This window comes from Artemia franciscana, unplaced genomic scaffold, assembly GCF_032884065.1.
Source record: "Artemia franciscana unplaced genomic scaffold, ASM3288406v1 PGA_scaffold_131, whole genome shotgun sequence".
In the NCBI taxonomy this organism is placed as follows: domain Eukaryota; kingdom Metazoa; phylum Arthropoda; class Branchiopoda; order Anostraca; family Artemiidae; genus Artemia; species Artemia franciscana.
This window is the reverse complement of record NW_027062626.1, coordinates 423,329-437,898: the sequence shown is the minus strand read 5'-3', so window position 1 is coordinate 437,898 and position 14,570 is coordinate 423,329. Positions and strand designations below refer to the sequence as shown.

At 36.6% G+C, this 14,570-nt stretch overlaps 1 protein-coding gene across 6 annotated transcripts in view; it reads left to right on the top strand.

Annotated features, from left to right (window-relative positions):
• LOC136041303 (protein CLP1 homolog) overlaps nucleotides 1-11,274 on the top strand; it is a 59,380-nt gene extending 48,106 nt beyond the window's left edge. For all 6 annotated transcript variants that reach the window (XM_065725927.1, XM_065725923.1, XM_065725926.1 and 3 more), the window contains one exon: nucleotides 11,079-11,274. In XM_065725927.1, the coding sequence (XP_065581999.1) occupies nucleotides 11,079-11,187 (109 nt within the window). In that variant the 3' untranslated portion in view covers nucleotides 11,188-11,274. The remainder of the gene's footprint in view (nucleotides 1-11,078) is intronic.
• The last annotated feature ends 3,296 nt before the right edge of the window (nucleotides 11,275-14,570 follow it).

Sequence of the window (14,570 nt, the reverse complement as noted above, 5' to 3'; positions counted from 1 at the left end):
GCCAAATGGCCCATGAGGACCAGAGAAAATAGTGTTCACTCTTCCCTATAACACAAAATTATAAATCTCCCCCCCCCCATAAAAAGCTTTTCCTGGAAGTTTTAGCTCGGTCCTCACCTTTTATTCATTTAAGCCTTTAAATAATTATAAAATAAGTCGCCTTTAATCGAAAGCCACTGACTATATGTAACCTTTACAATGGGAACTGTGCTTATAGTTCAGGCATAGAAAAAAAAAACGAAAAAAAAACTGTATGCTAACTACGCTGAACAAAATGGCTATCTTAAAATTTTGATTAGACGGGTTTTGGGGATTGATAGTTTTGCGGAGGGAAGGGGGTGTTTGTCGCCCACCAAATACTTTTGACTAATAAAAAATCATTAGCCCTTTCGATTTCCAATCGACTGAGCCTTTTTCGAAGTTTCTACGAAAATAAATGCCATCTCAAAATTTCTGTCAGATGCATTTTGGGAAAATTCGAGGTTTGGGGGAGGGGGTATCCACCCTTCTGTCTCTCTGAATCTTAAAAAGGACACTAGAACTTCTGATTATCAATCCAATTAGCCCCCTCCGAAGCCTATATGATCGCCCTTTCTATATAAACCTAATATTCCCCGGGGTATAACTTACAACCCTTGCCCTGAGGGCTCTGGGGAATATAATTCTGAAAGACATAATTTCTGGACATTTCAATTACATTGAAGGAAATGATTATCTCAAAATTTTGATTGGATGTGTATGGGGAAATGATGGGCGTGGGAGGGGGAGTTATCCTCCAATCACTTTTGACTATTAAATAAAGGCCCTAGCCCTTTCAACTTCCAATTGAATGAGAACTTTTCGAAGTTCCTACGGCAACGAATGGCCATCTCAAAATTCCCATCAGATGCGTTTCGGGAAAATACGAGGTGGGGGGGGTTCACCCTCCGATCACTCTGAATCTTAAAAAAGGCACTAGAACTTCTAATTATCAATCTAGTGAGCCCTATCCGAAGTTTCTACAATCATCCTTTCTATATATACCTTATATGCCCCCAGGGCATAATGTACAACCCTTGCCCTGAGGGCTGTGGGGAGGTTGTCATCTTCAAAGACATAATTTCCGGACCTTTCAATTACGTTGAACAAAATGTTCAACGTTGAACGTCCAATCAAAATCTCGAGATTTTGATTGGATGTGTTTGGGGAAATAGTGGGCGTGTGAGGAGGTGCTAGTTGCCCTCCAATCAATTTTGACTATTGAAAAGGGCGCTATAGCTTTCAATTTTCAATCGAATGAGCTCTATTTGAAGTTTCTACGACAACAAATGGTCATCTCGAAATTTCTATGAGATGCATTTTGGGAAAATACGAGGTGTGGGGGGATCCACTCTCCGATCATTCTGAATGTCAAAAAGAGCCAATCCAAATCCAATGAGCACCCCCTGAAGCTTATATGATCATCCTTTCTAGATGTACCTTATGTGCCCCCAGGGCCTAACTTACAACCCCTGCCCTGAGGGCTCTGGGAGTGGGATTTGTCATCATCAAAGACATAATTTTCGGACCTCTTATTTGCGTTGAGCAAAATGGCTATCTCAAAATTTTGATTGGATATGTTTGGGGAAATAGTGGGCGTGGGAGGGATGTTAGTTACCCTCTAATTACTTTCGACTACTATAAAGAAAATAGTCCTTTCAATTTGCAATCAAAGGAGTCCTTTTCGAAGCTTCTACGACAACTCCTTCGATACGAAGTGCCCTGGTCTAAAACCCCCCCAAAAAAACAACAAAGCGCTATTGCACTGCCTATGTTATGGCTCATCGTTTAACGTTTTGTCTTGGAGAACTTGAGTGTTTCCATTTTTAGCAAAATCAGGAGGAATAAAGTATTGTTAAATGTTAGGCATGGGAATTTGTAAGATTTTAGGTCAGTCTTAATGACAGTTGACTTTTTAGAAGTAACTGTATACCACATCCAAGAGAAATATTTCATACGTAATTTTTAGATTATTCAGAACTGTGCAAAATCTGCGAAACTTTGCAAATGGTATGCGCAGACAGATACGATCGTAAACTCGACAAAAATATCCCTGCAATCATTCCCTCCTCCTCACCAAAAGGGGAATTTTTTAAAGACTCCGTCAGTATACGATACACTTTTTCCCCGTCTCCCTTTCTTTCTCCCTTGCTCGCTCTCTATCCCTTTTCCCCTCTCCACCCCTTTTCCCCTCTCTATCCCTTTTCCCCTCTCTATCCCTTTTCCCCTCTCTATCCCTTTTCCCCATCTATCCCCTCTCTATCCCTCCCCCCTCTCTCTCTGTCTCTCTCTCTCTCTCTCTCTCTCTCTCTCTCTCTCTCTCTCTCTCTCTCTCTATATATATATATATATATATATATATATATATATATATATATATATATATATATATATATATATATATATCTTTTCACCCTCTCACTCACTTTTTTCTATTTTCCGCATCGACATTAACAGTACCCCCTTTGAGCAGTCCCCTAACCACCACTCTTTTCTTCCTTTAATAATTTACGGTGAAGAAGAGGTTTGACGGCGACCCCCTCAGGGCGAGACGCTGTTGCATGTTATGTAATAGGGAAAGTGTACCTGTGTTAAGCATGACGTAATCTTGCATAATTTGTTGGATCTTACGATTTGCTTCAGTATTGTTTTTGTATCGGAAGGATTTTTTTTAAGTGAAGATAAAATATTTCAAAAAAGCGTGTTTTCATGATAGTCTAATTAGCAATGAACGCTGACAAAGAGAAATATTTGAATTATGAAAGGAGTGCTAATGGGGATCTTATTGGATATGTATTCGTGCGATGCCATGATAGTAAGGATTTAAATTTCTTTGGAGCACCGAGAGTAGGATTTCCAGAGAAGTTACTTTTGAAATAGAACGCAAACATAAAACATTCAGTTGATGACGAAGGCCAACTTCTTGCTACTGCTGCTGGTAACATGTTACCCATCGATAGATCCTATTACCATCCTCCTCCTCCTAATATTATCATTCAGTGAAAGGTAACGAGCGTTACTAGCGCCAATGGTAGTTTACCCATGGATGCCTTCATCGAACCATGAATTAATCTATAAAAAAGGAGTAAGTTTGATACTAGCGATAAAGAATCCATGTTAGTCTATCATTGGTAGTGAGCGTATCAGGAATAAAAGTGACTGGATTTGAGAACCAAAAAATCATACGGAACCAAGTGACATCGGGAAAATGTTTGATTTTGGATGATGATTTTCTAGAGTTATATCTTCAATCGAAAATATTTTCTCAAAGAATGCTTAACGATATAATGAGACATTATTCTCCGTCCTTGGACTATTGTATGAAACTCGTACCTCGTGGGCCAAATGCATTCACCCAATTTATTGATAAAGTAATCGAAACAAAACAAAATGATATTGTGGTTTTGATTTGAACCTGTAAGTAGAAATTCGTTTAAGACGGACATTTTGCATGGCAACAAGAAATAAGTCGAAAAATCTTGTCTAAACAGGTTTTGTGACGTTACTCGATTGCTCCTCCTAGAAGACATTCATTTTATTGATCGCGAGTCAGTTTCTTTTTAGAAGTGAGACAGTCAACATTGAAAAAATGTTTTACCCATGCTCGTTATGTTTGTATACGTTGAACAGCTGGTCATCCTGTGAGAATTGTACTATTATTGATAGCTATAATGAAAAGTGTAGATTGTGCAATCCTTTTAAATTGCATAGAGGGTATGCGGTACAAATTAAAGAATGTAATTTCTTTCTTGAAGAGATTTATGACTCTCACATTATAGGTTTCCTATGCTTCAATTGTCAGCATGATAAATTTGAAAAATGGGAAAATACTTACCCTGGCTGATTCCAAAAAGCCTAAAGGTGATTTGTGTTTATTTTGAAGAGACTGGTATCGTCGTGGTTTTGAATTGTCTTGGGAGGAAGAACCTGGTATACGCTTCAATTCTTGGAATAATTCTTGGAACGATATTTTTGTAAAAATACCGGTTACTATTATTATAAACCTACTGATTTCTCTTGGCTGTTACAGAATGTTATTCTTCATATGAAAATATCGCGTGTGACATTGTTTCAAATAAGCAAATTGAAACAGGTGAATCTTATAATACGAATCAAAATGGTAGATTGACTTTACGAAGAGATATAATACAAAGGAAGTTACATTATATTGTGAAAATGTGACCCTGACTTTGCGTGCCAAGATGAATACAAGTTGAATCCAGACGAGCTGCTGCCACTTGTCGTTTCTGATGATTACCTATACGTGGAAGAAGAAATCTACTGTACGCAGAGTTTTGTGCATGCAAGTTTTATTCATAAACAAATTCACAAACATTTTTAATGCATTTCACTCTCTGTTTATTCAAAAACAGACTATAATATCAAAAATATACAAATCTTTTTTTAATTCATATTTCAAATTCTTCTTCTTTTCTTTATTTGATCCACAGTGCTTTGGTGTATACCGAAATATCCCGGATGTAACTCCTTTCCTGGTATCCTCTTCTTTACCGTTTTCTTGATGATGGGCAGGGGATATTTCATCTAATGGCTAGAATCCAACCGGTTAATTTTTTAGGTACGTCTAAAAATAGAATAAAATCAATGACATTTCATTTTTCTTACTTTTAAGACTCCTGGGTTAATTGTCATCTAGTTCATCACTATTTCCTTTACTTTACTACCTATCTACCCTACCTCTTACTCTGCATTCCATTGCTTTCTCCCTTTCTAAATCCTCAAATACCTATTTTTTCTCTTCTAATACATTATCTACCTTTTCCCTTAAAACAATTTTTGTTACAATTTTCCATTCATACAATTTTCCATCCCTTAAATTACGATACAACAGTTTCAGAATTCACATTCTATTTACCCACGGCGGCAAGGAGCTGCTCCAATTCATTAGGCCTATAACATATAACATTAAAATACAAATTTACAATACATATACATTTTTGAACTTTAAAACACTTTCACTTTTCTTAAAACGCTTTAAAACACTTTTTACTACATTTACACACATAAAAATACAACTCTTTTTTTTAATACAGCACAGTTCATCATATTCTGCTTTTGCTGGGCGTTGCGTTATTCGGTTGCTACGAAAAACCTCAACAAATTTCCGAAAAACAAAACACTATACAATTCAGGCGTATCGTATCGCTCTAAACATGTAAAATAAATTTCACTAACACAAATCTAACTCAACATCCCTCAAACTCTCGTTTGATATAAAGTAGTTCATTCTCAATTGCGGAGCAAATATAAATCCTACCATGTTCCATTGAATAGCTAGTGAAAACTATCATTCTTACGACTCATCTATTGATTGCACGACACAAATCATTCATGCTACGAAATTCTTTGTATTTTAGGGACAAATGTGGTTATAAATCAGAGCTCAGCTATTTCATCCATTCCTTTTCCTCACTATTCACTAGCCAATCTTTTGGTCTATCTTTTATATCATTGTACGATACTTCTCAGGATATCATATGTACTTTTAAGAATGCGAACAACAAGAGCAACTTCATATCTTACCTCAAATTTGATGGCGGGGAAGAGTTTTGTCCCAAAATAGCTTGTTTTATTCGAACCCTTGTGGAGAGGTTCCTAGACATTGGACATGAAGGTCACATAGGAATCATTAGGCATTGAAAATGCCTTCAGCAGCAATCCAAGAATCAAAATCAGAGTTCAGATAAAAAGCCCTTAAACGAAGCTGTGAAAATACCAGCTACTATGATTATAAACCTACTGATTTCTATTTGGCTGTCACAGAATAGTAGCCAAAGAACAGCCAGCTGTCTGTTTCCCCTGTGTGTTTGACTTTAATATCTTTTCAAATTGATGCATTCCTTTGATTTTAACTTTCTGCAATTCTAACTCGCAAAAACCGTTAAGAATATCTGTATCTTTCATATCGCGTAGACGATACGTTACAGGTTTAGTGTTTAAGACTTTCGACACTTTAAAAGTTCGGTGGACCACAAATAATTCCCCTTTAGAAAATATTACTTATTCGATTGACTCGACATGTATCACCGACATTAAATTTCTTCTTTTTCACAACCTTTTCATTGGAATATTGTTTAAGAAAATTTCAGTTGTATTGTTACTGTTATGAAAACCAAGTGGACTAAGATTGGACAGGGATCGATGAGGGTGTAGATTATATTTCAACATGATTTTATCTAAATCTTGAATGAAAGCAGTTGTGTTTTTCGATGTACAATATCTCGAAAATAAAGGTCGAGTTGCTCTTATCAAACGTTCAGCCAATGTCGCCTTTATTGAACTATGACTGTGATGGAGTATTATATTATATGTCAATAAAACCCTTTTTAAATGTGGATTAACAAATTCACTTCCACAATACGTTTTAATTTTCTATTTGAATCTTGTTTAAACTCAGATTCAAGGGCTCTAGCAACTTCATCGCCTCTCTTTGAACGAAATGGAAGGGCATATGCATAGCGACTAAAGGCACTGATTGCAATTAAGATATACTTGTACGGGTTAATGTGATGTTTTGAATTTCGTCTAGAGTAAAAAGATCTGGTTATAGTATATGCAATGGGAAAAAGGCTTTCGTTTTTCTATAATGAGTAGTGTGAACTCTATGATTTCGATGAAGACTGTAACTGGGTTCATTTTGTAAATACTCTGTCGCCAACTTCTTTTCAAATCCAGGGACACGAGCAAGTGTAGTGGGGAAACGTAAATTGCCCGCTTCACTAATATTTTCATAAGCAGATTTCAAAACTATAGCCATTTTGAACGTGAACGTGGTGTAAAGCCTCCGCTACCCTTCACAACAGTATTCTCAAGATGGCAAAACCCTATAAATTGACACTATTTGAACTTGCTCTTGTACCAAAAGAGCGCTTTAAAGTTGATTATGATAAGTTTTTTTTACAATGAAACAATTGCCGACAATGAAAAATTTAGTTTTGCTTCAAAATGCCCTTCGACGTGTTGACAAGCATAAACTTTACCGTGAAAGACCACTCAAAACAAATGTCATCGATCAACCTCAAATTTCTGAAAGTTCAACATGACCGTCAGCAAAGAAGAATTATCTAAAGTTTTTAACAAGCGTTATAAACCTATTGTCTCAATCTTATAGTGAGCAAAGTAAGAAAGTATTGACCTATCTCGCTGAAAATGAATATGTACAATTTGATGACCATTTTCTTTTAAAATCTTTTCCATTCTTTTCAAGCTAAGGTGTGTACAACTGAACGATGTTGCTTTGTCCATTGCTTAAATACTTCTGGCAGTTGAACATAGCCTCCAGTTGAATTTAAACAAACCTCTGATAGGAAATTAATAATTTCATTGCCAATGCGATGTTTGAGTATAGCCTTCATAAGCCGCGGTTTTTAATTACCTAGGATTGAAAAAGAAGTTTCTGTTTTCATGTAGTTTCTTCTGTGTGATAATTGCAACTAATGGCCCTTTTTACTATTCACGGGTAGATATATTGTACCTTCATTTTCAGAAACATCCATGACCACACTTAACTCTTCGGGCTTGTTTTGATCGACACCTAATAGAATGTAGCCATAGGGTTTATTCGTAGCTTCTGTGTATGCTGTGAGTAGACATTTATGTTCACTGGGATAAATTTGCTTGTTTTGCAAGATTGCAAGAGAAATTGCAAGAGAATTTGCAAGAGAAAATTGCAAGAGAATTTGAATCAGGAATATCCCTTATAGATGATATACTAGGTTCAATTCAAAGCAAGTGTCTGTTTCATGTCTGGCGCAATAGTCTTTTTTTTATCCTAGAACTCCTACCATACGCTATAGCAGTAGTATATATAGTTCATTAGTTTGCTCAGAGGATGGCAAGTTTTCATGATTCATCAGTGGCACGGGCTCCTTGTCACGGGGACTTTCTGGCACAAGGTAGAATCTTTCTGACTATTTTTATTTAAATTCTAAGTTTGTGGTTGTTCGGAGGGATAGGATGGCAGATTGTAAAGGGGAACTTCTGAACCTTTTGTTACTGTCTGAAACTTTTAATCTTTTGGCCAAAGACAAAATAACACTTCCAGAAAAACCGTCATTGTAGTATTAGAAAAAATCCTATTGTAGGTGGTAATTCCGGTATGTGAACCTAGAAAATAATAGGAGCTTATTATCTCATTGAAATACTTTTTGTTTCATCCTGAGAAAGAATTTGTATTAGGATGAAAGAGAATACAATATTTGTCTAAAAATATTTGAGAGGGCAATATGACCCTTTGAATGTGTTGAGACCACACTACCAACTAAGGGTTTAATGAACAGTAATTATTCCAACATGGAACGAAATTGACCCTTTGGCTCCCTAGACTCCCTAGTACGAGCTAAGAATTTAAGACCAGAAAATATCATATAAATATAGGTAAATTGCCCCCCTTTACGTTTTAGCTATTATAAAGTTCTATAGTCTTAAAAAGACATACAGAGGAGAAGGTTGTGTCCATTGGCGCTTCTTCTTTTTTTGAAGAAATCTGGTCATCAAACTATAGATTCAAGCTGGGGTATCATTTGCGGCCTGGAAAAAGAATGGCAATTCTTATCCCCACGAAGTATTTATGATTTTCAGCTATAAAAAGAGCATTTTATAATGCTGAAAAGGAAGAATATTTTTCTAAGAACCAGTGGCTTCTTAAACCCTTCAGAACTAACGGACAGGGCCCTCAACCGTCCCTTTTTAACCCGTAAGGAATATCTTATTTATAGATATTTCTCTTTTAGGAGGCCGAAGGGGTCTTCAACCTCCCTCAAAACTGTCGAGAAGACCCTTTTAGTACACTTAAAAGAATACATTACTTTTTAAAGATGGGAAATAGCATCAATGATCCTACTTATTTTCCCTTTGTTAACTTCTACAAGAATGGATTCATCGTGCTAAAAAATATTTAGTTTTTCATCGCTAATAAATATCTATGATTTTGCTCATACAATAGGATTTTCAGCTCCATCTTGCCTGCTGGGGGCAGAGAGTCGAAGGGGTGGCAATTTCGCCTTGCATGGGGATCTTTTGTCTCGAAGGGTCTGCAGCGGGAGTAACATCTTTGCTTGCTCTTGTCTTCTTTGTGGGTGGGGAGGCAATTGTCTCAATTTTCCTTAAAAAGAAATAAAATTTGAGTTTTTCATTATGTAAATGGGTTAAAAATCATAGTTCCCCCGTTAAACTCGTTTCTAGTAGTGCCAAGTGCATCATCAAATATTCCTGTAAGAAAGAATTTTTCGTTTTTCCATATAACTTGAGCCTTAAATCTTAGCTTCTCCTTAAATCTTAGATGAATAATCATTTGTTTTCCTGACCTGCGAGGATAAACATGAAAATAAGTTTTTTCAAAGAAAGCTATAGAATTATACTTACCAAAAACGAGCAAAAATAGAATCAAAAAATGTAGCTAAGTGTAAGTGAATTATATTTAATATTGGAAAAAATGGAATTTTTTGACAGAAAACTTTGAATCAACCAGTATCGTTAACCGTAAGTATTTTTATTCCGTGATCATATTTTGCTTTCACTCTGTCTGTTATGAGCAATAGCAAAGGAAAAAACTCTATAACTCACACCTATTTTGCACTTAAGTTATACAAGTTTTGTACAGCACCGTTTAAATGTAATAAGCGAAACATTCGGAAAAAAGAAGAATAAATTCGAATGTTATAAGCTGCAAGTGACCGAAAATGAGTGCTTAGCCCCTACTAAAGCAGGTGGGTGTTCCATAATAATTCCTTATTGTAGTCAAAAGGATACATGATTTATTCCCCATATGGAATCCTTGCTAAAAATTAAATCAGTTAATTTAGTGATAGTTACTTTGTCTGTTAATTTTAATGAGATTATTTCCATTATGGGAATTTAGCACACAATCCAGGTTTACAAGCGCCCCTTTTTAGCAATTAACTAACGATTAATAACTTGTTTACCCTCCTTATTGAATAGCTGTTGTCCACTTAAAATGGAAGTAGTCAGAATTTAAGTCACTTCCCTAAAAAAAATCAAAGATTATGTTTTTGCCATAACTCGCCAATTTGATCAGAAAAACATTTCCAAATGTGATTCGCTCGCAATGCGAGAGCATTCAAATTTACCGACTGCCAAGAATTAACCTTTATTCATTACTTAGCAGCATACCAGCATATACCTTACCAGCTTATACCAGCAGACTTACCAGTATATAAGCAGAAATCCAATCCTTTTTCGAATTTCTACAAGCATGTATTTTAGAAAATCGAGTTGTATCTTCAAAATCTAGTATACACTGATGAGAATTCCATTCTAGTACCTGTTTATATCCCTCCCGGGTACAATGAAAAATTATTTGTTCCTGGTAGAAGAATAGGAATCCATTGTTCCTAGAAAATCAATAGCGGATCACGTGATGCCTCTGTTTCCTCGAAATAGCAGGACACCATTGTTTGCCGTGCTACTAGAATAACAAGCCTTTTTCCTAGAAAAATCTGTAGATGTCTAAACTCTATAATGGTTCTGGTCCTAGAAAATGCGACAAAATCCTTTGTTTGCAGACAGCAAAAGGCTATGTCTGTGTGAAGCATGAAAATATTAAGATTGTGATGAGTTTGGACCATGTTCATACTAGAGGCGTCACTGAAGGTTTTTTCTGGTCCTCATAGTTTTTTATACAATTAGCGAAAAGACAATGCCTATTACGTAACACTCAAAGACAACGCTCCCTATTACATGACATCTAAAGAAATCCTGAAGTAACACCTGCATCTTCAAGAAAATATTCCCTTTTGCACAGCATGCTGGTGTACAATACCGCCACAGGTGCGCTATAGTATTACGTAAGAACCAGGTGCGTGTAATAACGTATTGAGGGACTAGTAGCTCCATTTGTACACTCCCTATGGGTCCATTGAAAATTAGTATGCTCTCACTACTGACCTTAAGTCTCTCCCCTTTTTACTCTCCTCTCCTCTTTTGTTTCTTTCCCTATCCCCCTCTTTCCTTCTCCATCCCTCTCTCTTTTTCTCCCTAAAAAATGTTAATATAAAATGCTAACTATGGTCTTTTTATAGGCTTAATGTCGATACGGAAAAACAGAAGTTGACCCTGCTCTCGCCTCATCCTGCACCTCTCCCTAGAAATATATTTCTCATTTCAGATGTTCAGTATATGGAAATATAAACAAGCCTTGTATTGTACCATTGCGTTTATTTTTACTAAATTTTTATATTTGGGAATATTGTTGCAATAGCAGTGTTTCTTCTATAAGTTTGTTTTGTTGTTTTTAGTGTAGGTTGTTTTAGCGTAATTTATGGCTCTTACGCTACTGACGTTTGATAAGCAGGAGCGACCGGACCATTGAATGTTGGACATCCTTAACTTCTAGGAATCTTGCTGCATGTCAGCTAAGGAGAGTCAAATGATTGACTCATAAATTAAAATCTTCGTCTTTAGTAAGACAACTCTTTGACCCAGATACCATTCCCTACTTGAGTGAAGATTATAGATGCTGAGGATATGGAAAAAGAAGAATGAAAGGTAACTAAGGAACGGTTTTCAGCCGGGGAACGAAATGTTTCATGATAAATCAAATATTTTGTCAGAGTTTTACCCTCAGTCGTCTTCAGTGCACAAAAAACCTTGAAGAAATCAAAACAGTGTATAAAATCAGATTAAAACATTCTTTTAAAGATGAATTTAAAAGATGGAGTGTTAGCTATTGACGCAGCGTATCTTATGTTTCACTTGAGTATCCTTGACCTCTTTATAATTTTAAGATATAATACAAAAAGACTTGGATTCAATTAATCTGTTATGGGTCTGTTATAAAGCTGCTTTAAGCACAGAAGATGTTAATGCGGGATTTGAAGACAATCATGGACTGCTCCAGTGTATTAATTAAAAAGTAATCTGTGGATTGGTGGCATAAATTACCCTTACAAAGTGACCCTTGAGAAATATAAAATATGTCTTTAAGCATTTTGACCTATAGCAAAGAGAGATTTCATTAATAGGAAAATTGCTGAAAGTGGAAAGAACTCTCGGAAAGTGTGGAAGTTTGTTAACTCCTTACTCTGTCCCTGCAGCTTCCCAACTGAGTTTCCATTGAAATTGCTTTGGGAGCCTTTTTTGGGTGATGATAAGACTGCAGATTTCATTGGAAATCCCGCAAAGTGTTTTAAGGATTACCTTGGTCCAGCGTGAACTACGTCAGTGGCACTCTTACCTGTATTTCTTTCCAAATTTCTGCTAATCATACGAAATCTAAGAGAAATTTCGGCTTCTGGGTTCGACCGAGTACACATTAAGTGCTAAAAGCAGTTGCATTGTACGTCATAAAGCCTTTTAATAAATATGTCCTTACGAATTTAGTAGTTCTCAGAACTACTAAAAAACTAAAATAATTCCACTGCATAAAAGAGGTTCTTGAGTTGATCTGGCTAATTACAGATCCATTTCCATTCTTTCAGTCTTTTCAAAAGCTTTGGAAAAAATTGCAGCTGCAACTACTCAAGTTTCTTGGGAAAAAAAAGGGTTTCTCAGTAGTTCCCAGATTGGTTTCAGACCAGGGCAATGCATCCACGATGTGTTAACTATGTGTAGCTTATAGATACGAATATCCCTGGATTCCGACGTACTATCTGTAGCGGCTCTCCTTGATATCAGAATAGTATTTGATAGTATGTAACATTCAATTCTTCTAGGGAAACTAGTAGGAATACGACGTACTATCTGTAGCGGCTCTCCTTAATATCAGAATAGTATTTGATAGTATGTAACATTCAATTCTTCTAGGGAAACTAGTACATATAGGAATAGGAGGCATTGCTCCGAATTGGTTTAAATGATGTCTGAGGGACCGCAGGATTTATATGGGTAAACATCATGGAAACGGTGTACTAGACAACTGTGGTGTCCCCAAGGGCTCAATATTAGGAGCACTGCTGTCCCTCATCGACGTTTGCGACCTGTGTCGAGTGGTGAATTCAGCGTGCAAAAAATCGCTACTGTAATCAATGCTACGATGTAGGATAGTCGTGGTATTAGTCTGGCAAACCCGAAGGTAACAGCTGTGAGCTGGTTGCTTTCGACAATGATACTGCGCTTGTTTGCTGTAAAAGGGATAAGATAACGCTCGTGTCCAAACTGGGGGATGTTTTTGGGAAAACGTATATCTGGATAGATACTAACCAAAATGCTATTAATGTTGGTAAATCTCGCGTTTTATTGTTTTCCTGGGTCGAGATTGTTCATCCGGAGGTATGTGACATCCAAACATCCGTAGTTCTGATCAGTTAATCAGAAAAGCTCTTTGGAAAGTACCTGGGGATCCTGCTTGATGAAAAGTCGTTATTCCTGGATCACATCTAAGCAGTAAAGCTGAAGCTATACTGGAATTTTGGAGTAAGAAAAAAAAGTAAGAACACTTTGCCGCAGAAAACATTGGTCTTTCTGTACAACGCTCATATAAAGCACCATCAACAGAACTGTACAATGATCTGGCAATCGGATTTTAAATCTTACTTACGAAACCTAAATATGATCCACAAACAATGCCTTATATTATTGAAAAAAAAATGAGGGTACTTGTCACTGGAGCTACTGCATCGACTACCCTGGATTGATATTTTTTTAGTTGTGTGAGATCTATTTATTTTTTGTTTTGTATATTTCTTTTGTAAATTTGTTTGTTTTGTTTGTAAATTTGTCTTATTCTTTAAGATTTTCTTGTTGCCCAGCCAACATGTGACTTCAGAACTGATTGGGAAATAGATATCTGTTCTTTTTCAAATCTGTGTTTGGAGAAAAGTTTCCTGGCCTTGCATGGCCCAGTACATTTTTTTATATTAGGTTCCTGTTTCAAGCCAATCGGGAAAAGTTCTTGGGCCCCGGCTTATGATAAGGTAAGTGCCCTAAATCGGAATTTTTCGTGTGCATTAGGGCTCACTTGCCTCAGGGACTAATAGCTTTATATTTTTTTCTTTTTCTAAAAATAAGAGTTTGTTGCCTCTTTCTTGGGCCTTTGATTTTCGATCTTTTCGAAAAAAAAGGAGTTTCGTGGCCCTTTTTTGGACCGAAGTTTTAGCAGAACCGATATTTTTTTGTCAATTGGGTTCCTCCTTGGCTCAAAGAATTTCAGATATAAGTTTAAAGCCAAAGAAAAGAAAGCTTTTTGACCTATTTTTGTTGGGTCTGTGTCCCCAGTTTGCATTGTTTTTGTCCAACCGGGTCGATTCGTTTGAAACCGTTTAGAAAAGAACTCCGGTTTTTTTGGGGGGGACCAGCAGTTTTCTTACTATTCACTTATGCATTGGGTCCTTTTGCTCCGATGATTTAAGCTTTGAGTTGAGCAGAATTTTTCTCCACCATTTTCTGGGCCCATTTCTGAGGGGACCGTGTCCCCAAGCTATTTTTCTTTCATATTAGGTTTTGCTTAGCTTGCGGACTTGTGGTTGCAAGTTTCCATCTGATAAGGGACATTTGGGTAACCATTTCTTTCGTGAACAGCTGGGTCAACTAGGTCAGGGATTTGCGGTTTAAGTTTCAAGCCGTTCGTAATTATT